This window comes from Tripterygium wilfordii, chromosome 20 (genome assembly GCF_013401445.1).
Source record: "Tripterygium wilfordii isolate XIE 37 chromosome 20, ASM1340144v1, whole genome shotgun sequence".
Taxonomy (NCBI): Eukaryota; Viridiplantae; Streptophyta; class Magnoliopsida; order Celastrales; family Celastraceae; genus Tripterygium; species Tripterygium wilfordii.
In genome coordinates this window covers 2,930,290-2,955,695 of record NC_052251.1, presented here as the reverse complement: position 1 = coordinate 2,955,695, position 25,406 = coordinate 2,930,290, and the positions used below count along the sequence as shown (strand labels likewise).

Below are 25,406 nucleotides of genomic sequence, written 5' to 3'. Positions count from 1 at the left end.
TCATGCAAATACTCTCGTCATGTATTTTTCAACAACACTAAATGATCAAATTTCGAAATATACACTATATATTGAAGTTTGTTGTTGCAGTCAAGACATACAAACAAAACAAATACTTCTGATAATTGTTAAAACTATATAAATAAATGACTTTCTTGTTGTAGCAAGATTACCATGTCACGTTTCTAAAATCGGAAGTTGCTTCATGAAACTTCTGCTTTATTGATTTGAAACTAGTATGACCATTCTTGGTCCATTGAAATGATGTGCTTTGCTTAAGAAGATCTGATACAGCAGATGATCTCAAACTTCTTTCTCCAAGAGTGTCATCGTACTCTGAAAAAAACACAAAATCAGTCTCAACAGGTTTTAAAATGATCAGAACTGCCTAAATGAATTAAGATATAAACATGCCAATTACTCATTGAGGTTGCACTCTATGAATCCCATGCAAGACTACCATGAATTTCAAGACAAACACATGAGCTTTAGCGGAGCATGCCAGTATCGCAACGTGTAGAAATGATCTAATTCTTAACAAACATCACTATATTACCAACCAGAGGGGAAAAGGTTTTATTTTTCTTTGCAAGAAAGAAGAAGAAATGACGAAAGAAACAAGAAGAAAGTTCACGGCATGTTCTCCAGATGTTATCTAGTAACTAAGTTACACAAAATGAAAAACAAAAGAATGCTTACAGGCACATATCATTTACTTCAACATGAAATTTGGCAGGGAAAAAAAACTAAATTTCAAGAATTGAACGGGAAAGTTGCTTTACTGCATAATTTGATGGAATTTTTAAGTTACAGATTTCTGGGGTAATCTTTCGCTTTTTATTAAAAAGGCACCAAAGCATAAAACATGTTCCTTCAAATATACCTTTCACCACAGGAACCAAGAAGCCATAAATTCAGGTCCTCTATTTCTATCCCATCCCCAACTTCCAAAAACTATAGTTGATCCAAATTCATAGTCGCCCAAAAAGTGAGGAAAGCTCACCAAAAATTTTAAGTAATGAGAGTGAAACCAAGAATTTTGCAAATTCAGTTTCTTGTAAACCATTTATTTGGTTGTCTACAACAAGCTCGTGACCTCGTCCAACAAAACCATGCAATTGGCATATGGGAGTAAGCGTTGCAGACGTACAAGTGAGAGAGTGGAGCTCAATTCCAATCAGTGCCAAGACTGCTAGTCCACCTTTAGGCTAGGATCACGCATGGTCCTTATTTCACTAACATTCTCACCATTTTCAATTAATGTGAGAACACAAGGGACTACACATTCTGTTGCTTGTGTTTGCTTCACTCTCGAAACAACAGCCTCGTCCTTCTATAATCTAATCTGAGGTGTGTAATTAAAGAAATTCCCATGGCTAAAATGCATTCAGACACATTTACATATGTTCTCCAACACCATGTAATATTTAAAAGAGAATTTAGAATCTAAAGGTTTAACATAGAAATGGAAGGAAGATGGCTCAAGTTTTCAATTTTCCCTATCTTCTTTATTGTTTCTCCCTTCCTTTTGGTGATGAGGGTTGGTGGCTGGGTTAGGAGCCCCATATGATGGGACCATCAATGAATCAGAGAATCAGTTATTCTAACCTTCTTTTTTAGACTGACAATAACACACTATAGGCGAACATGTGGCCCAGTGGTAGAGTTGTATAGGTGCAACCTAGAGGTCACATGTTCAATTCCTGGAATCAGTCTCTCCACATAGTATACGGGGTAGGGTCTGCCTTCATCATTTTTGTCCCCGACCCCGTCCACCATGGGAGCCTTGTGCATGGGAGATTATAAAAGGTGAACATGTAGCCATGTGCTAGAGTTGCAAGAGTGCAACCTAGATGTCACAGGTTCAATTTCTGGAAACATGTCCATATATTATGTGGGGTAAAGTATGCGTACATCTTTCTTGTCCCGACACCGCCCCCGCCACCTTGAGGGAGCCTTGTGCACGAGTGTTGTTTATGTGGCATGGGCATACTGCATTTGTTTAAATGTCTTGGTTTTCTTTCCCTCCATTTTCTAGCACCAGGACACATTACTTACAAATAATAAAAATGCATTGTCATAAATGAATTGAATATCAAACACATTGTAACACTGCAGCAAATATTTCAAGCCGTCATAGAATTAAAATATCACCTGAAGACATTGGGAGCTGATATTTTCTTCTTAAGAATCTGGAGGCCTCTTTATCTCTTTTGTGACATAAGACTCGTATCAAAGTGTGCGCATCCTCCAAGTGAGTATGATCATAATTCTGTAAATCTGTTCCCGTTGATATGTGTTCACTTGCATTCATCAACATTCGAATTACAATTTCAGTCTGCCAAAAGGGAAGAAGAAGGGGAAAAAACTTTAAACTCCACTAGCCATCTATTCAACTAGGGGCATAGAATGCTCATCATTGGCAAAAACCACATGCTTCAATACCCACGCTACACAAACCATAGAAAGAACAAAATTGCATAAAGGTCTCGTTTCACAGTCAAACGTTGGATTTTATTATATACTAAGTTTGTTTTACTTAGTAGTTTATTGGATTTTATTACAAGTACTTTTATAGTTTCGGGTATTTATATTTAGTCTAAAGCATGTAAGAATTCCATATTTTTAAAGTCAGTATGAGAAGTACGTCTCATCTTACTCGGGGTGACTAATCTCTTTATAATGGATATACAAACCATGTAAACAACAATGAACAACTTTTGAGATAATTCCAATAACTGTACGCCTCCAGATTAAGTGATGCAATCAAATTCTCACCTCTGATGCCAACGAACCCGAGGTATGGCAGTTACTTTCTGCTAGCCTCTAATAATTCTAGTCTGAAAAGAATAATTTACAATAATCCAGCTACGTTCTATATGAGTCTCTTTCATCAATCTGGATAATTTAAGCCATTTCACAAACTGAAATAAGCCATACTTGCTTCAAACCCAGACTAACTCCAAAATTTCAATTTTCGGGTTGTTATTCACCACAACATAACCAAAGCAGCCACAAACATAAACTTTTCATCTTATTTAAATTTTCAAAATATCTGATCATTTAACCCAATAAAAAAAATTAAAATAACTATTAACTAAAAAGATAATTCAACCTCTAGGGAGAATAAGCTCAGTATCTGCTTGGCAGACTTCGCTTCTTTTTCAACTAATGAACGAGGAAGACCTTCTCCATCAGCGATAAAGAATTCCTGGAAAGTAGAGTAGCTTAACCCATAAGCAGGCCAAACATGTAATAGAAACAAAAAGATATAGCAAGCGCATACATACTAAGCAAATTTTTTTTACTAAGTAGTTCTACAACTTTTAAAGCATCTCTTGAATTGAGTCAACTGCAAAGATCTCTGTTATCTGCTGTTAAAAAAGGAAAAAAGAAGAAGATGCAAACCTTCAAGTTATCCAGGTCATCCTCCACCACTCTAATATCTGAATCAGAGAAAGCACGAGAGGGACCTCCGTTCAGTAAAACCCAAACAAAACCTTCCTGAATTAAGAAAGTGCAGAAAAATTTAGCAACTGGGAACAAATTCTTTATGACCCGAGAAGATAAACAAAACTAGGCAACTAAGAAAGGGCCTCAACAGATCACATAAGAAAGATGCAACCATACCAGTGTTGCTTTGTAAATACTTAAAACAACTGAGTCTCGGAGATCATCATCCACCAAACAACATATATGGTCAAGGACCTAGGAAAATGCGTCATTGGTTAAGGATTTCAGTGAAGAACACTAATAGGTAAATAAAAACATGAATGTGATGAAGAGAAAAAGAACACTAATACAGAAACATAAATGCCCTACAATTGTTATAGAAAAAGATACACAAACAGTTCTTACCCTATCAATGTGAGGAATAGCAATGTCCAAGCGAGCAGTTTCAACATTACCACGATAAACATGAAACAGTAAAGTGTCTCTCATGTCCCAAAACACAAACCTTGTACCTAGGAGTTATATTGAAAGGAAGAAATTAACTTTGATTTTCTGTCTTGAAATGCCAAATGAAAACAATTAGAGGTAACTAGGAAAATTTAGTGAAACATAACACTACAGGATACCAAATAGGTGATAGTAGTTCACCTACACGGCTACATCATAATTAAGGCTCTAGATAAATTAATATAAGAACTAAAGCTATGGCATGGTTGAAAAAACCATAAGCACGAGCTCACAGCTAAATAGGGGATATTTAAACACAGATCAACACATTTTGCGCACCATAATTCAATTAATACAAGAGTCCATGTTGCAGACTTGCAATAATGATCCCTAACCAGAAAAGACACAATATTCAGTGCAACTACCTACAGGCTGTGGTATCTGACTCTTCCTATACTAAGATAATAACATAGTGTTCCTAAATGTAAGATTATTGCTTAAAGTAACTTAAACGCCTGCCCACAATCACAAACATATTGCATATACCATTTTCTCTTGCACCATTTTTGTACCACAATTACAGATATGTCATAAAAAGTCAATGAAGTTGAATTAGAATAGATCACCAGTGAAGTCACAAATTTTGCTGACTGCACAAGCTGCAGTATCCCTGATGCTGTGAAAGGTTGTAATGAAGAGTTCCTCCATCGCTTCACCGTGTGTGAGAAAATCCATTTCCAAAATTTGGTCTATAGATAAAGTTGACAAGGAGACATTAATAATATCAATAGCCCTTTAAAGATGGATTTTATATTAGCCAGCAAAAATTACACACAAACAATCAGACTCATCAATAAGAAATCTTCATCTTCTCATCCACAAGCTTCTTGACAGAGAATGTAATGCAAGCATCATTGGAGTCTTCCGCAAGCAATTTGGCAAATGAGGATAGTTGTCAACGACGGGTAGACCCCTCTGACATTCTACCCTTCCCAATCCTTGGCACCCTCGCCAAGGACCTGACCCATGGGCTTGGCAGTTGGCACCCCACTAGTGGTGGCCCACACAGATAACCCCCCGATCCACAAGACACCAAATGATAGCATGCTCGGTTTCAAACCAAAAGATAGACCTGATGGGTGAATTGTCCACCTGTTCTAATAAACCCATGAACTACCCAGTACACATACGATGTGGACTCAGCATGCGAGATGTGTACACTGCTGCGAAAATAGTCCAGTTACATCATTTCGATAAAATATATAGAAGGCATCCCCCAACTAATTCAAACCAAATAGCGAGATCCCTATATAGCATGAACACTCCTGAAGGACGTCTATCATTTCTTAGGTTCACTAGACTTCTGATCAGTTGGTGAATGTTGTTATGAGGACAAGAATGTGATGTTCATGTTCTTAGTTCCATTTTAGAAAATAATTGTTTCTAACCCTGACAAGGAAGATATGCATGAATGTAATGTCAAATAACTACCCTCTAGATCCAGCTGCTATGTTATTATGTATACTGTATAGTCAATGCTAAAACTAAACAAGGATCATTACCCTGTATTGATTTCCACCAATCTTTTACGAAGGGCCAATCAATTTTGTAACCTCAAGGATTTAGCTCAAGAAATTGCTCCTCAAGACGAGGACCTGAAAGGCTGAACTTGCACTTAGCAGCCCAAGAATTTACAGTTAATATGATATTATTTTGGATGGTTTACTAGCAGTTCAATATGTTATCAAATATGTTATTTTTAGGTTCAATACATTTGATTCCTATTCCCTTACTGAAGCTATCTCATCAAAGTAATTATGTCAATGCAATCATAATGTTGAGTGTGGTCAAAGATGACTAGTACTTGCCCAAATTTAGCCAATTGGTTGCCACTACAACTTATTTGGAAACTTTTAGCTCCATACATCCTTGAACAACTTGCAATAGATTGGAGAAGAAAAACATGATAAAGCATCATGAAAAATATTAAGATTAGTTACTTTGTCATTTAACCCAATAAGTTAACTTATTGGTTTGGAGCATTCCACATCATCTATATATTCTAACACTCCCCTCACGTGTGGACTGGACTACCCTGACGGCCCAACACGTGCACAACAACAAACAAGAACCAACACTAGGGCTACTCTCACAAAGGCCCATACTTGGGGCAACAACAAATGGGCGGTTTAAATTACAGAGCAAAGGTTTGAGGCCAAGACCTACTCCGATAGCATGTTAAGATAGTTACTTTGCCATTCAACCTAACAAGTTAACTTGTTGTTTTGGGGCGTTTCACATCATTTATATATTATAACTACAAGTAAGTTTTATACTATGGACAATACATACCTTGTTTTGGATCAAGAGATGGTCTCACTTGCGCCCAAGATTTTCTGATGCCATCTTCCAGAACCCCAATCTGTTTCTGGATATACTGCACAAAAAAAATAATAATAAAGAACATTTAAGTTTTGAAAATTTTCCAAGAACCAATTTCACCCAAGGGAGTACAACTTTGAACAGAGCCATGTTTTATATGGGAAAATAAAACAATCTAATTACGCGAAAAGATTACATATAAATAGGAACTGAACAACAACTGATACAATAGCAAATAGAAAAAGGTGGAAAAATGTGTAATCTCAATATCTAATATCGAACAAGCCCACAAGTTCATCGGGAAGGGATGGAAGAACTAGAGTTTCTGAATATAATGCACAAAGAAACAAAATATGATACAGAAAATTTAAGCTTCAAACAGAGCCATGTTTTATATGGTAAAATAAAACAATTTAATTACATGAAAATATTGCATATTAATAGGAATGAACAACAATTGATATAATACCAAATATAATAGGTAAAAAAAATGTGTAATCTCAATATCTTTTAATATGGCACAAGCCCACTAGGCACTAATTAAATTGCATGGGATGGAAGAACAAGATCCCAATCATTAATAAGGAAAAAAGGGTAAAAAAAAACATAACCTGAGCAAAAGCAAAAAAAAAAGGTCCAACAGTGAAAATGAAACCAAGCAAGCAAAAAGATATGTGTCGTTCTGCCACTCGATTGAACAATCCAAAAGCCAAGTTGCTTCTCCAGCAAATAACTTCATATCAAAAGGGTTCATTGCCTCAACTAGGGAAAATGATTCAAGTAAACAGAATCTGATTCTAAACCAACCTGGGCCTAATCCTAAACCGAAACAAGAAGTGCAGTCTAGCATTGGAATGTGAAGGCCCAACTTTTTCTTGGTGATGTTATTGGCATAAGGGTCAATCCCTAATCTCAAAACTAGCTTAACATGCACAATCTTAAGGCAGAAATTTCCATTTGACTGCGAAAGAAAAGAAATTTTAAAAATAAATAAATAAAAACTCTTCACCAATTCTGTGGTGATTCATCAAGTAATTTTTCATCGGGTAATAATTCTGACCATCTATACACAAATACTAATTTGAAAAGGAGCATTCTTTTAAGGTCATCAAACCACTGGCCAGGTCTCTCGACACCAAAGAGTAGATGTACATTTTTGTCTTTTTTGTGTCACGGAGAAAAGACAATGAGGAAGAGCACATCCAGATGATGGCAGATACAATGTTTAGTCATTTGAACCTCCATTTTACAGTTGAATTTGAGTGCACAGAAGTTGATGGAATTTCCCAATCTTCCTTTCACACAAAAATATTTTGATTGCCAAGCATCGTCAAAGATTCTACATCATTTGAGATTCCAAAAAGAAAACATGCAGTCTTTTCCTACAGGATTTGCCGTTTTAATTTCCTCATATCAATAAACAGCATTTGTTTTATTAAAGGAAACAGACTAAGCACCTTTAACAGACCAAAAATGCCTAGAAAGTTATTTGGTGCACTTTATATGTGTGCTAGAAAAAAAATTTTCTCTGAAGCAGAAGACCTAAAGAATTTAATAGGAACTAGATACGCTCAACAGAGTGAAAAAGGAATGAAAGGAAAAGGGGGAAAAAGATGCTTACTTGAAGTGTGTTCAACCTGATGCAAAGCTTTGGTATTGTCAACTCATTCAATTTCAGCTTCACACCATCCTCCAAAAGCATGGACTCAAGTAATTTTTTCTTAATTATTGGCAAAACTGTCTCCTCATAACGAGTTAAAGGAGGAATTGGTGGATAGAGATTATTCTTCTCAACTGCATTATTAAGTATATCATGATCAATATCTTGCATTCAATTTCACATTAACAAACATTTGGAGAAAAGACTATCACTAAACATCATTAGGAAAATAAAACTAATTCACTTTCAACTGCTTCCACGATTCTTTTTGACAACAAAAACACCTAGGACATGAGATTCTGAGGACTAGTTATTCATGAATTCTTTAATGATTGAACAATAGGGGAAAAAAAAAAAAGAAGGGTAAACAACTATTGTGCACAAGACTCTCGTAGTGAGCAGGGTCGGGGACATGTATGATGTACGCAAACTTTATCCCTGCACAATAAGCGGAGAGATTGTTTCAAGGAATTGAACATGTGACCTTTAGATTGAACAATAAAAAATTAAACATAATTTGCAATCATTTTGAAAACAACCTTGATTTTCATAAAGATGAGGTACAAAATATACCAGTTTTTTAGCTCATTGTCTTAAAATGTGGGAAACCACACCCATCCCAGTCACCCCATTCTTCCACTTGGGAGGGGGGGGGGGGGGTCAAGCAAGAAATGGCCATAGTTGAAAAAAAAACCCCAAAATATGCAATTTATAAGTCCTCATGAATGTTAAAAATAAGAGAAACTTGAACCAATATTCAACACAGACATCATAGGCATAGCGCCAGAAATCCTGCCAAACTGAAACAAAAAATGGAATAGAAGAAAAGGAGACAACTCCATGTGGGAGAAATTGGCTGTGTTAACTATTGGATCATTGTTATAACATAGAAGCCCTAACAAGAAATGTCCAGGATACCCAATACCCCAATATAGTGGACCTCCATGGACCTTAAAAAGCATTCTGCTCCTAGCAAACAACAAAGACAACAAAGCACCATCAAAACATGGTGTGGGGCTGGGGATGCTTCCTGCAAGTTATTTTAGAGCAGGTACGGTCGTAGTTTAAATAGACGGTTGGATGGCTTTTGAATTCATCCGATGGTCTGCATTGTAAAATGAAGAGACAGAAGTCTGTTTTCGTCCTGCTTGGGGTGCTTCCTGCGTGTTACTTTAGAGTAGGTTTAGTCGTAATTTAAATGGACAGTTGGATGTCTTTTGAATTCATCTGCCGGTCTGCACTTTAAATGAAAAGACAGAAGTCTGTTTAGAATAAAATTTCAAACAGATATTCTCTCGATCTTTTTTATCTTCTGGTCAACAACTTAACTCCACCACCGGGCCAATGTTTTTTTTTTGCCTACTTCATATCCTACTGAGAAGTCCAAACCAAAGTCTCTGTTAAATCGTTTTGACTCGTCCATTTCATATTTACAGAAGGCAAGCCAAAATCCATTATAAGTAATAATGCAGAATCACAAGAAGCCCACCACCAGAAACCCATTTGATATTGTTAAAATAAAAGGTCGTTATTATTGATTCGATATATTGCATAAAGAGAGCCCTTTTATAGAGGGAATAGAGGAAAAGTCAAACCTAGAGATGTAGGAAACTTAGAACTTAAGGAAACGCCATAAGAACCTATATAACATAACTATGAAACTAAATTATAATAATATATTTTAACACCTCTCAAACTTAATATGGTAGCACAATATTAAGTTTGCAAACGAAGATCTTTTACTCCAAGAAGAGACTAATTGATTGTCGTCGATTGATTGCACTGGTGGCGTCTTCTAGGCAGGGCGTCACAAGAAAACAAGTTGAGGATTTGCCAGAGTTCATGTACGGCTAAATCAAGGATGGACAAACTGCTGGCGACTACACAGCGGGTAGGAGGGTTTGCCGGAATTGATGCACGAGCAAACTAAGGATGGACAGACTACTGGTGATTGCATAGTGACCGAAGGATTATGATCCATAATACTAACATCGAAAAGGAGAAAACAAAAGTATCGGTGATGCTGCCACCGCCCTCAAAATTCACCGAGGGTGGTGACCACGCAACGGAAAAACGTAATTTCTAAACTGACATGAACCCTAGCTCTAATACCATGTTAAAATAAAAAGTCGGTAATACTGATTCAATATATCGAGTAGTACAAAGAGAGCCCTTATATAGAGAAATAGAGGAAAAGTCAAACCTAGAGGTGTAGAAAACTTAGAAATTAAGGAAACACCATAAGAACCTAAATCAACATGAACTAGGAAACTAAATTATAATAAATATATTCTAAAAGATATAAATGCGGACGAAACCATCTTCACCATCTTTGACCACTTCAAAACTGACCCACTTGCAGAAATGTCTTTCTCCTCAACCCTCAATGTTCTTGTTAGGTTAAAGCAGAAGGAGAGGTGCTAGAAAATCAGGAAATTAGAGGAAGCTAACTTCCTATTGAAATCCAACCAACACAAAATGAAGCAACCTGGTCTATTTATAGATATGATAAGCTCGGCCGATTCAAACAAACATACAAACTTTGCCTACTTAATACTCTAGGAACTCATTAGGTGCAAGACTCAATTCTGATTGGTCTGCTTATAAAGACAGCTCAAAATACAACAACTCATATCTTTTATACTAAGCAACCAGAACAATCTTAACTATCAAGAAAAACTCCACTAACTAACAAAAAGCAAAACTCAGCTTCATTGAAGCTTACTGTTGCTGCTGTCATGCAACAGCAACCTGGTCTATTTATAGACCTGATAAGCTCGGCTGACTCAAACAAACATACAAACTTTGCCTACTTCTAGTTCTAGGAACTCATTAGCTGCAAGATTCAATTCTGATTGGTCTGCTTATAAAGACAGCTCATAGTACAACAACTCGTACCTTTTATACTAAGCAACCAGAACAATCTTAACTACCAAGAAAAAACTCCACTAACTAACAAAAAGCAAAACTCAGCTTTGTTGTGCTTCCTGTTGCTGTGGTCATGCAACCAATCATAACATATTATAGATTAAAACCCTAACAATTCTTCAGTTTGGATTTCGTCCTAGAACCTATAATGGACATCTTTATTTGTTTTGAACCTTTTGATCTAGATGAAGCTGCTAAATTAGTATCAAGAGGTTGGCATGTTTGAGAGAATTAATTAGAGATTTGAGGTTTGAATGTGAATTCAAAATAATTTTGCGTCTTATTTGGCTAATGATGTCAGTTGTGTCTAAGATTTTTTAGTTCCAAATGAAGGCTGCCTAATAGATTTAAAAGCCATCTAACTGTTCATATTAGTTACAGCTTAGCATGCTGTAAAATAGCTTAAAGGAGGTAACTTCAATGCCCAAAACGATGCCAGTTGTTAAGATTAGTTAATTTGTCATTCAACCCAATAAGTTAACTTGTTGGGTTGGGGTATGATAGAGTCCCGCCTATACACGGTCAACACCCAAGGCCCAACTGACACCCACCCATATGGGCCAGCTGTACCCAAGGCCTCCCAGCCCATACTAGAAAACCTTGGGTACTAAGGGAGGTCCATACCTCCCCCTATAAACAACACCTTAGCTCCCACATCTTCCGATGTGGGACAATCCTATCAGTACCCTCCCCTTCAAGACTAACGCCCACGTTGGTCAAGCACCATGGCCGGCCCCTCTGCAGAGCCCATTGCCCCCGTGGGTTGAGCACCATGGCCGGCCACTCCGCAAGTGCGGCCCCAAGTTGAAGGCACAACAAGATCGTACGCTCCGATACCATTGATAGAGTCGCGCCCATACACGCTCAGCACCCAAGGCCCAACTGACACCCACCCATGTGGGCCAGCTGTACCCAAGGCCTCCCAGCCCATACTAGAAAACCTTGGGTACTAAGGGAGGTCCATACCTCCCCCTATAAACAACACCTTAGCTCCCACATCTTCCGATGTGGGACAATCCTATCAGGGTATTTCACATCATTTGGACCATATTCCCACACTCACCCTCACGTGCGGGTTGGACAATCCAACGGCCCAACACGTGCGCAACAAACGAGGCCCAACAATATGGGCTCTCACAAAGGCCCACCTTGGGGCAACAACAAACACACACAAAGGCCACACTTGGGGCAATAATAAATGGGCGTTTTAAATTGCGGAGGCTAAGGTTCGAACCGAAGACCTCCCTCTGATACCATGTTAAGATTAGTTAATTTGCAATTCAACCCAATAAGTTTAACTTGTTGGGTTGGAGCATTTCACATCATTCATACCATATTCTCACACCAGTCAAAAGATCCAAGACTCAAGTATGATATGCGTTCATGGTTGATATTAAATTTAGGCACATAAGAATATAAGACGGAGGTATTCAAAATCAAAGAAAACAAATTAAAAAAAAAGAAGCTACAAAACAAAAATATCAAAATATAAGGTGAAAATTTCCAAAACAGGATTAAAGACGCTATTAAAGAAGCATACGGAATCATCATGCAGCTTCCAAAGTGGCATCAGCAAAAAGGTGAAAGGGCATTAAGCAAAAGCCCTTTGATGGCAGAAAGTAGGAGGGGCGAGGAACCTGAACAATGACACAAAATGACAACCAATATATTCATTACCTAACTGTCTGCGTACTCTCAGTAGATAGGCATCCAAGCTGTGGAAAATGACAGATAGCAGAGCCTGTAAATGAGTGATATTCAAAGGGAGATCGAAACCAAATAACTGATCCACGGTCTGCAAGTTCAATTTGGGTATCAGTTACATAGCAGAACATGATAGGCACCAAGTCCAATAAAAGAAAATCAGGAACTATAAAAACTGCCATGGAAATAATATATACCTCCTCTATAATCCTAAAAACTTCAATTATGGAAGATGCATATTTTTTCTGGTTCGACAAAGGCTCCCAACCCTGCATGCACGATTTTTGGTGATCAGTTCAATAGCAACTTGCGGATTTCCCTTAAGAAAAACCCACACCATGACATTATCTGTTTGCCCCAATCCTCTCCAACACACACACTGATTTATTTTCTGATTGGTCCTGTTTGGTGTCCATGCCCTTCTTTTTATCCTATACGTGTTTTCTAAGTAGAGTCCATTAAGTTAATTAAAAGAATTCTCACTTCAAGCTGGAATTAGTTTTCTAAAGCAGTAGAAATCATGCAAAACAGTGAGAGATTATTCAATTCAATAAAATATTTCGAAAAAGAAAATTATGATACAATAAAGGAATGAAATTTGTATGTCTTGAAAGTATTATAGTGTTTCAGAAATGTAAACAAACATGGCCTTTAAGGTTGCTCACGAGCTACCTTTTAAGAGTTGGCCTCAGGCTCGCTCACCTACTACACAAGTCAAGCTCAAGCTTGATAGATGAAATAGGCTAGAGCTTCATAAAGCTTAGCTTGTGATCAAGGTAGCCATTACGTATTTTAATATATATAATTTAAGTCATATTAAAATTTTAAAATATAAACATATATTAAATTATTTTTCTAGTAATGTATTATATTACCATAATAAAATAAATAGCTCAAATCAACCTAGGAAAACTCAAACGAGCCTAAGAAGCTGAGCTTGGCCTTTCCTAGTTTCTCACTGCAAAGCCAGAGCCTTGGTTTTTAAAGCTCACTTCAAAATGAGCCACGCTCAGGCCCGATACTTAAAAAAGTGACAGACACCAGGATGGTTAAATAAATACTTCTACGACCAAACATCTCAGCCAACATGACGTCAATTGAATAACAATCATTATGCTCTTTCCAGCTTGACTTCTAGAATAAACCAAAATGTCTTAGATTACTTTATAACAACAGATGGATGTATGAGACTTACACTTCAGAATATTAAAATTTCAAATAAAAAAATGGGGGAATAAAGAAAGATGCTGGATGTGTGGTTACCACTTAAATCATCTACAATAAGGCACCTAGAATTTATGGCGGATGCCTCAGTGTTTCACACACCTGAAACCCTAGCATGATCTAATACAATGGTATATACAACATAAATTTATAATACAACGGTAAATATCATCATGACAAAAAATATCACACACCAGGCTTTTTTTACCAACTTGACTGATAGTTCGCATGGACTTGCCCAGAAAGGAAGTGATCTGGTCTCAGTCAGTGAGGGAACTAGGAAAAAGGAAGCAACTGGTCCCATATAAATCCCAACTTATCCGTCCTCAACACACGTGGGATGTTCACATAAAGTTTTGATGTTATGCTGTACTCAATGCTTAGTATTCACCTATTGTTGCTATATTTATATCATTTAGCAAGCCATTATACACAAAGACATGGCTTTTTGAATACCACCACCATGTAGATTTCCTTTCCAAGTTCTCTGGCTGTCTTTTGCTACTATTCCATGTTCTAATGCTTATTTTGCAAGACTTGATGCATAGTGCTTCAGATAAAACCATCTTCCTCACTCCTTGGTATAAACTAACCTCAAGGTCAAATGCACGCCCAGTCCATTCCAGGATATGATCATGCTGGGCAATAAGCCAATCAAGAATCATTGGTCCACACACTTCCCCAATCTGCACATAAAGGAAAGAGCAATCAAGTCTAGTGCTTCATCTATTATGCAGAAACACAAAAGCAATCATGTCAAGATCCATTGACATGATTCATTCTGTAACACCAACTTTACAATGATGCAAAATAACTCCACAAGTTGTGCATATTGGACATATATCGGAATCATCATCACCCTGGCCATGCATTATTCTGAATACAAGCCAGGAACTGTAACATGCAGTATAAGATTTACATATAATGACATTTATCTCTTGGACGAGATATGAATTCGAACCTTTCAACAAAAAATAATTGATCATCCAGTCAGAATTGTCAGCTACCAATGAATGAACAGAAGAAGATGCAATTAAAACATGAATTGAGTATCAGCAACCAAGTTAGGCGCCATTCACTCTTTATATGGAGCACCACTATAAAAATGTTTACTGAAAATAAGACTCACAATTAAGATTCTTACAAAAGAATGATGGATGAAAAATACATCTAAAGGAAATAATAGAAACAAAGAATGCAAACAACTGTAATAATTGGATCAATCAAGCGGGTTACGGAATTGGTGACAACCAAGAGACATGAAACAATTAACAAGACGAAACAACAGGAAGATTCAGAGTTGACATTATTATAGAAACAAAATACAACACTAAAACCCCTACAGTATCATTATACTAATAAATATATATTAATCGAATTAAACATGACCTGATAATGGCTCAAATTTCGCTTGAAAGGGTGACTGAGCGTATTTTCTTCAGAAGAAGAAACGTATAGCTGGGTCAAGTAATGATCCAACGAGTCAGCAGCCGAAAGCACCAATCTAACATCTTCAGAAAAAGATGACACTCTCCTGAGGAACGATTTCTAGATATTGACCAAACAATTCTCAATAAATATAATGTGTTTATAATCATTAGAAATAGGACAGAGATTGTCAATTGTTAACTAAAAAGTTATGGAAACAAACCAGTGTGTCCCCATAGAATTGATGCAACAACGTGACTGAGATCATCAGAGATTCAGGACACCATTGACGTAGCACTGGGGAAAAAGCACTGAATTCTCTTTCAGCAATCTGTCTTACACCATTTGCAAGCAACGCCAGGTAATGTGTCTTTTCCACTTGAGATTCAAGAGCTAATGCACTCACTACCTGGAACATGAGAAAATCAACTTCATGTTAACTATACAGAAGAAAATGGTGAATCCAGTTCAATAGTATGTGGTGATAACCCAACATCTCACAGTATGACCTGACAAGAGAAAGGTTATGTAAGAACAAAATCATTAATCAACTCACCCTCCTATAGGCAGCTTCAATGGATTTCTCGACATATGTGCTTAGTTTTCTAGCAGCATCATCTGTCAAATCATTTAATCTGGATAACTGCATGCATGAAAATCTTTCTCATATAACAATTGGCGTTAACTCTGATGCTTAACATATTATCATTTATATGATATAAATTATAATAAAGATTGCCATCACAATTAATCTTAACAGTACAGTTGCCACTAAGCACTGAATATGCAAACCAAACATCTAAATAATGTCCTAAAAAATAAGTTGAACTAACCTTTAGCAACAGATCCCAAAATATATTCAGTGTAACTGGTTTTGCAATCCCATTTCTATGCAAAAGCGGTATAAAAAAATTAGGGACTGCTCAGAAGCAGTACCACCTCTACTAGTAAATCCGCTCTCCGCAACAGGCTAGGAAGCACGGACTCGGAAAAATGGGTGCCGAGTCCGCGTCGCATACTCACCCAGTGCGCCCACGCGGAGGACGCGCACAAATACGGCTCAGATGCGGGCATCACGCGTCTGAACAATCAACAAGCCATCGACTCACCTCTGACTCATTGTCGACGCGCAGTGGACTCGGATTTTCACTTAAAACCAATCTCCACGTGAACAAACATACACATCAAATGGATAAAATCCTTTTATGAATATAAAGTTGAAACAATCACGATGAATGAATAGTGTTTCATATTGTTTTCAAATTCTCCCTATAAACTATTAATTTTATATTTTTTTGCAGCTCATTGTAAACTAATGAAATAATTTTATATAAGAGTTGAGAACATTTATAAGTTTAATTAATTTTGCCCATTGTTTACTTTTCTCTTTTTATTAATATGAAAAACTTAATAAAATTTTTATCACATTAGTGTATATGTACTTTAATATAATATTAATAGAGCTTAAAAGAAAAAAAGAATGAAAACTTGTATTTTAATTAATTAGAATAACTCTTTTCCTAAATTATACTTACTTTATTCAATTAATTGTTTTTAAATTCTTTTATGGGCATGTGTCAAATAATTAAATACAAGCGAATTTTGATTTATTCAAACTATTAATTTTAAAGATATAAACTTGCTTTCGTACCATAACCTTCTTATAACATATGTTACTTAAAATCAAAATTTTCTATTCTCAAATAATATTTATTGTATTAAAACAATGTAAATTTTTTTAAAATATAATACTTTACTTAAAAATATCATTTATTATTTGTGTGTCGAATTTATCTTAAAATAAAAATAGATAAGTTGAGAAACATGTATATTGTGTTTAATATAATATTAATTTTTTAAACTTTTACCATCTCTTCCTTTTACCTTTTATTTTTTTTACTGTTAAGAAAAAACATAAATAATAATTAATTGATTGGATATTTTATGTACTTTACTATAATATTTATAGGTTAGAAGGAAAAAAAAGGAATAAAATATGTTCTTTCAATTAAATTGGAATTACAACTCTTTTATAGTTTAAACTTTAAACTTGTCATGTTAATTAATTATTTTTAATACCTTTATGGACAATGACAATCAATTAAGCACACAAAAAGTGCACATATCAAATTGTCAATCAATTAAGAACCCAAAAAGTACACGTCTAAAAGTGCAGAATACATCCAATACCAATTACCAACATAAAAAAGCTTAAAATGAAGAATCCTTACCTTTATTTCACCAGACTCAACCGAAATAGGGATTCCAACAGCTGAAACCAAATCCATCAACCTCTTGAAGGTACCAGGCTTCTGAAAAAGAAATTGAAGCAAAATCATATTTCTTAAGTTGAAAAAGAACTTCTACAGAAACTGTTAAGATTAGTTACTTTGTCATTCAATCCAATAAGTTAACTTGTTGTGTTGAGGCTTTTCGCAACATTTATTTATATTCTCACATTCCAAAATAATACAAAAATGGGTTTAAATAATAAATAAATGGGAGTTTAAATTGCAGAAACTAAGGTTTGAACCCAAGACTTCCTGCTCCGATACCATGTTAAGATCAGTTATTTTGTCATTCAACCCTTAAGTCAAAGTGAACTTGTTGGGTTGAGGCTTTATACATCATTTATAAATATTCTAACAGAAACAAAGCTAAGAATTATAACAAGGGACCTTGGCACCTCCCAAGTCTGCAATTTATGTAAAAGTGGCTCAAAGAGCAACAAAATCATAGAATACTAGACTAAGAGAAAGCTGAAAGATATTTTTAGTCTTTAGAAAGATCAAGAATGTTGTCACACTATCGATTTTCTCCAGAAAATATTAATATGAAGGAAAATAAGAATTTACCTGACCAAAATACTGATGATAGTCATTTAGTGTACCGTCGCACCAAATGCCTATTGAGAGGAAAACAGCATGCACCAGACTTAACTTTAACGCGCTTCCCTTGCACTCCCTAAAACATACCAAGCTCTTCATATATTGTGCTTCCTTTTCACTATCTTTTTCAGCAAGGAGAACTTTAGCGACCTCAGTAACTGCATATTCTAGTAGCATGCCTTCTTCTGTACCAACAAACTATGCAAGGGAAATGCTTAAAATTAGCTATTGAAAGCCAAATTAAAGCACAATCGTGATAAGATGAATGTATTAAGCTGATTTTACATCAAGAAAACCGGATATAAAAGAGTAGAATCAACAAATACAGGCATGAATGAACAGAAGCAGAACCTACTTGACCTCCGGCTCCAAGGACTCCAGAGCTCAAATATAGTTAAGTGCTAATGAACAAACTTACTATAGAACTAAAAGCCGATCCACTGCACTGAAAATGATTTCATCAATATGTACATCATTTCACACTAGGTCATACTGAAAGCATGTACTTTAGCATTACCCTCAAACTTCATCATATCACTTTGATTATCTTGGCATTGCAAATTCAGCTATCAAAAACTTTGAGCAACGCATTGTTATTTTAGAACATCAATAAAAGTAATACTATCTACGTACTCGTGTCGAGGAACCCAATACATGATACAAAAAATTTTTGAACTAAAGTACCGGAAGCAATATATCAAACCCCATCCATACTAGTCAATAAAAAAACTGCGGACAAATTCAAATCATGTCATCTACAAAAAATTTAAGTCAGTGGGAATACCAGAACAAAATACCTCTATATAACACCAGTTAATTATTTTCTGAAAGGATCCAGTAGCTCTGATAATTATCCAAATAATATAAGAAGACTATCATCAGGGTGCTTGTGGTTCTTATTGCATGCTACACAAAAAGTATCTAACTAAACGTAAATGCCAGAATACAAATGCCCATAAAGTTGGAATATGATACAAAAGAAATTAGAAGCAGAAATTGCACATCATGTGACTCTGATTAAGCTCATTCTTAGTAAGCGTGCACAATAATTAAGACTTGGAAGCAATAACATATTTAACAATTTATTGAATATTAGACATTTTTCTACGAATCTTCTCCACTTATAACCATTTTAAAGATCAGCATACATTAGCATAAGCAAGAGCAATCTAGTAGATGACAACCATTTTTAATAAACAAGCCATACCTGTTGAAAAAGGACCCACCCATATAGTGCATCATGCATCTTCTGAGTGATACCCAGTGTACACCAATTTAATTTGACAAATGAAAGAACTTCATCAGCTTCCTGACAAAATATCAATGTAGGCAAAAATGAACATTATTCCTCAAGAAACTGCAGGAGCAGAGAAAATCAAGATAAATAGAAGTACCTCGATGATCTCCCCTTCATCGAGAACATCAAACACGATGAACAATAATTTCTCATAAATTCGGATATTCAAAGGATAGCCGGCAGTCCAATAATAGGTTTCACCTTGCACACCGTATTCTCCAGGTAGAGATGACAACTTTATGGCCACCTGTTTAATAGATGCTATCGCTGCAACACGTTCAAAAGGAGACATTGCAGTGTCCCATTCCTATAAAATCCATGAAAACAAGCAGAAATAAGTAAGAAATGCTCTTCTTAGAGGAAGAGCGACGTGGAGAGCAGGAACAGGAAGGGGGTGGGGGGAGAGAGAATGTTACACACACAGAGAGAGAGAGAGAGAGAGAGAGAGAGGAGGAGGAGGATACATTGATTTATAGAAAGTAAGCATCAAAGCTGACATACATTTGCGTCCCTGATCTTTGCGAGACAACTTCTGATGGTAAGATCTTCACTTGCTGTAAGACTACCAGGGCAACAAAGGAGTTCTTCTAATATATTTGCCTATGACAATGTTACATAAAAATTATTCTAAGTTTTATGACTCATAACTTTTTCTAGTTTGAGTAAAATTCAGAAACCAAGCTAATCAAAAGGCGTTAATGCTCACAGTTATATGAACACTGCACATAATGTGTAATAGCACTAAATAATGCTCAGTTTGGTACATAATTCAATACTCTACAAGGACTGAATAATTGAGATGGTAATAGTGTATCCAAAAGCACACATGCACAAATCTAGCAGTTCTCTGATGAGCATATAAGGCTATGACACATTTCTTCACCAGTTAAATATGCAATAAGAGAAAATTACCAATCTACGTGTCATAGTGAATCTTAACATATATCGTAATTATGCTAAAACAAATAGAATACACCGAAAATGAATCAAATCAAACTTCAATCATCAACGTATTGCAAAAGTTCTCTTTGCTGGTTTAGGCCTGCTTTAACTTTATGTGATAGGGTTAGCGAAACAGTGAAGTGGATACATGCACAATACTGTCTTGCACTGCTACATTCGGTATGGTTTTTTCTGCATCCTGACTGCCCATCGAGCAGTTCTATCACCAAAGTATTACGTTAACAAGCCCAAACAGCTTGTTAAACTGCAAGGCCAGCCAAACGGCATCTAAACTACCGTGGTCATCTTAAGTATTTAACCAGATGAGTTTCATTCATGTATTCATGCCAAGAAGCAGATTCCCAAATATTTTAGATCCGATGAGTTCTTCGTACTAAATTAAGCACCATCCCTTGTGTTGAGAAAGAGGCTCAGAGTCAAAAGTTCCCCAGAAGTTAAAACTTACCTGCCTATTCATCCATTGCATGTAAGACTTTTCATTAGGAAAATCTGATTTGAAAATTCCATTCAAAAGTCCCAGAGATATATGAGGAAGGTCAATTTGTCCAGTCATTTTCCTTGCAGCCAGCTGCATCAAATTCCGCCTAGTGCATGTATCCATTGCATCTGAAATCTAGCAAAGGAGCAAATATTCACTTCTGAGATCAATGCAGTAGATAGTAATCAATGGTCAATCGAGTAAGATGAAAAGAGTGATGAACTGCTGATTTGAGCCAATATTGTTTAGGTCAAAGAAAGTGTTTCCCAAAGTCTGTTTATTGTACCACAGTTTTTGTTTTCCTTTCTCAACGGGCAAGGGTGAAAGAATTAACTCCAAAGACAAAATTTAAGAACAAGATACCTCCACCCCACGTGCTCCTCCTCCACGTACAAAATAGAGCCTCTTACTCATGTTTACATTACACAAGAAGAGTTCTCTTAACACTTTTACACCTTGATGTTCTATTACATAGAATATGTTAATCCCCGTTAGATAGCGTAGGAATATCCTTTTTTCCCGCTAGCTGAACCACACTTCCACCCCAAAAATTTTCAGTCTAGCTAGCATTCAAGTTCAAGATCTATTATATATATATATATATTCTACTCCTTGGCCGCCTTTCCAAGGCTTAGAAAGTAATAATCTAAGATGTAAAAATGGTACGCCCAAAATTGGATGATACCCTTAATCATCACATTTCAGTCTTTCAAATGGTACATCTAAGCAATTCAGGTGAGCTCAAGTAATGATAACAATTTTAAGTCTTCCATTTCAATATCTTCAAATTTTAATGTTCCAATCAAGGAAAATGAGTTGCAGCAGACATTTAAGGGGGAAATATTATTGCTTGCCTGCATCTGAACACAAATGGTGTCAATAAGCTCCAAATGTCTTTCTGAAGCCTGAGACTGTGAATGTTTACCCCTCTTGCTTTTCAAACCAGACAAAAATTTAGAACTCTTGTCTTTCTTTGTATCTTCAACCGAACATACTTCAATGCTAGATATTCAAAAGGAAAGAATAAAGAAATCAGAGGGGCAAGTGTTTTTTTTTTTTTTTTTTTGAATGGGAGAGGGAGACTTAATACACGACGAATTTAGGGGTAACGATATTAAGGAGTGCACTTGTATACAAACTCAGGCACATGAAAGTTGAGAGAGAGAGAGAGAGAGAGAGTACCCAGTAAAGTATACGGATGCAAGCAGTAACTCATAGGCTGATTCACGTAAGTCATCATCCGACAATCCTTCAAAATTCCTGAAGTTATGTATCAGTTTACTTTAAAAGAAATACAGGTCTTCAGAGTATAAAGTTAAATATACATGGAGATGAAGGGGGAAAAAAAAGAAAGCCAAGAAAATATGTGAAATCAACTCATCACATCTGCTGAAGTGCTACTGCATCACCCTTTTTTCAACCATAGGAGAAGCAAGTCAACAAAGTGATACCTGTTTTAAGACGAGGTAACCCAAGTGTAGGAATTACTGAACTTTCTGCAGGCCTCACAGCTGCAGTTGTAACCCCTTTACTTTTTGGGCCATTTTCATCTCTAGATGTAGTAGCTCTACAAGCATTCAAAGATTCCAGCTCAGTAGGTGAAATCACAGAATGGATATTTGTTCTGCTCACATTAACTGAAGGAGGCACACGCCGAGGAGGCGACCCAGCAGAATCTGGATCTGAAAGAAGAAAGTAGGAGTTCCCGTGCTGAGAATGAATCTGCAATTTAGAAGAAAGAGACATTGAATGAGATAGTTAGAGCCAACATTAAGTGAGATGTTAGAAAACACATTTCTGAAAGTGTGAAACCTTAAAAACTCATGCTCATTGCATCCACAACACCGGTGCCTGTCACCAATTCATCATTCCTTTACACACAAATTCTTGCTAGTGTGACATTTTCAAAATAGTTTTTATGTGAAATTTGTTTGTACATTAGATTGATGCGTAAAACCAACAATAGCCTTCCATTCTGATTAGGATAAAAAGTATCTAACAAAGCCAATTACACCTCAAATTGAACACTATTTATCAGCAGAAAACAAGATAGATAAGAAGGTTATGGGACACTGTTTCCGCTCACCATTATTGGATAAGGAGATTCAACAGAGTCCTTTTTTGCCACTTCAGAAATATTGAGTACTCCACCTTTAAGAACAATACGATCAATATTAACCAAATTCAGCAAAAAAGAAAAAGAAAAAGACAGACCATATTGGTTACCGAGAGAGGTTGGAAGGAACTTATAAGTTAGAACAAAATTTAAAGGAAAGGCTCAAATCCAAAAATTTCCGGCTAAGCATGTAGTAGCTGAAACTGAAAAACACGATAAGCTCACTATGCAATAAAATTATTTGTTCTACTTTCCCTCCGTTCTCTCGGCTACCAACCGGACATCCATAAAGGAGAAGAAAAAGGTAGTCACCGGAAGTGATGCAATGAAGGAGATAATCGGCGCTGAGAGAATCTACATCAATGTCCGAAACCGATGAGGCGGTGGAGCTAGATGGGTTTCGAACTTCGTTGATCAAACCCGACGATAAGAGGAATTCTAACAGCTTGCGACGATCGCGACGGTATCGCTCTAACAGCCGTGTCTGCTCCATCTACGGAGTCGCTGTGTACTGCATAAAGAGGTGAAATAGGTTTTGAATTGTCCAATTGTGACTCAGACCCGCCTTTGAAAGTGTGAACATAGCGTGATTTATTCTGTCAAAAGATGTCCATTTTGGGGAGCGCGAAAAGCGTGATTATGCCTTATGGTACGGCTCTAGATTAAAAAGATACTGCTACACATCCCTAATAGCATCTCCAATAGTAACAAGAATCTAATATTTTATATGTTTTGCAAATGAGTCATTGGTTGAGTGACAATGACTTTACATGTCCCTGACTGAGGTCATGGGTTCTAGTCTCACCTCCTCCTAATATTTACTTACAAGGAGGTGTGTCGGCTTCGTCTGCCCCTGCGTGGGCTTGATAGTTTGCCCTTGCGTGGGCTTGATTTGTGCCTCCTGCGTGGGGCCTGTTGACACCTGTATTTTCATAGGCTTGATCTGGTGGTGTGTCGTATATTGTGTTTGTACTTGTACTCAAAAAAAAAAATATTTTATATGTTTTGATAGTGGTGTCAAAAATTAATATCAAGTGTATATATTACAATGCTTAACACATTTTGAAGCACTTCATAACATCAACTATCAATTACTTTCCCTCCCGTTTATCTCTCTTTTTCTCTCATAAGTACACGTGACGAGATTTTATTGGTTTATGTGGATCTAACAAATGAACTATTCACAATTTCAAATACACTCCAAAACTCAATTGTCTGTAAAATTCTCATGTGTATTCAAGAATGTATTTTCATCTATTGTAGAGTTCTAATACTTCAAAACCTCCATAAAGTGCATTTTCAAGGACTTGAAAGATGGTCCATTGGAGTTGCTCTATCTATTTCTTCCATTAACCTTAAGCTTACCTAAGTGGCATGTCACGTAAACATAAAGCAATTTAAAAAAAAAATGAACAACTAATCTTTATAATTACCCAAACTAATAAAGATCTCAATGATAATTATTTCAAAAACATTCCAATAGTATGTGACACTAATTCATTCGTAGTCACTCTTTTACTAATTAATACCTTCGAGAGTATTATCCACACCAAACAAAATGTAAAGCACAAATTCTTGCTCTTTAGAACCTTGTAAATGCGCATAAAAAACACAAGGCCCCCCAATGATTGCTCTACTATGAAGACAAAATGTCAGTTGTTTATCGTCTGATTAACGATTTAATCAATTAATTTGTATCCCGTCAGAGTTAGGATTATGAGATATAAAATAGACAAAATAAAAAACTAAAAATGAGTTATGAGTTATAAGACATAAAATAGAGTTATGGGACGCAAAATTGACAAAATAAAAAAATAAATTCATAAAATAGATAAAATAAAAAAACAAAAAAATGAATTATGAGTTATAAGACACAAAATAGACAAAATAAATTTCAAAAATGAGTTATGGGTGAGACATAAATAGACAAAATAAAAGGGATATCAAACATCATTCATGAGCCATTAAAATGCAACCACTGTAGTTGCTAACGTTAGATAACCTAAGTGGCATGCCACCTAAGCAGGACGACAAGGAATTTTTAAAAAAATGAACAACTCATCTTTACACTTATCAAAATTGATAAAGATCCCAATGATAATCATCCCAAAAAATCCTAACAGTGTGTGATACTCATTTATTCGTAGTCACTCTTAGAGTTGCTAATTAATACCCTCGAGAGTATTACCCATGCTAAACAAAACACAAAGTATAGATTTCACTCTATAGACAAGGGGCCCAAGGATTGCTCAACTGTGAAGACAAAATGTGTGTTGTTTTTGTCTGATTAACGATTTAATTAATTAGTTTGTGCCTTGTCAAAGCTAGGGTTATGAAACACAAAATAAACAAAATAAAAAGCAAAAAATTAGTTATGAGTTATAAGGCACAAAATAGATAAAATAAAATTCAAAAAATGAGTTATGAGTGAGACATAA

General features: G+C 36.0%; 1 protein-coding gene across 1 annotated transcript; it reads right to left on the bottom strand.

The window, feature by feature from the left end:
- LOC119987246 (protein unc-13 homolog) lies at positions 1–23,556 on the bottom strand. Its single transcript, XM_038832105.1, has 26 exons — positions 23,281–23,556; positions 22,939–23,003; positions 22,304–22,574; positions 22,035–22,101; positions 21,707–21,854; positions 20,820–20,987; positions 19,913–20,011; positions 19,509–19,718; positions 19,322–19,423; positions 18,082–18,312; positions 17,458–17,538; positions 15,783–15,869; positions 15,450–15,635; positions 15,188–15,346; positions 14,392–14,484; positions 12,772–12,843; positions 12,548–12,665; positions 7,904–8,076; positions 6,253–6,337; positions 4,527–4,649; positions 3,859–3,965; positions 3,631–3,708; positions 3,409–3,504; positions 3,116–3,211; positions 2,155–2,338; positions 1–336 (listed from the first exon to the last, which is right to left on the bottom strand). The coding sequence occupies exons 1-26, from the start codon at positions 23,459–23,461 to the stop codon at positions 170–172; spliced, it is 3,447 nt and encodes a 1,148-aa protein (XP_038688033.1). The 5' UTR covers positions 23,462–23,556; the 3' UTR covers positions 1–169.
- Between the last annotated feature and the right edge of the window lie 1,850 nt (positions 23,557–25,406).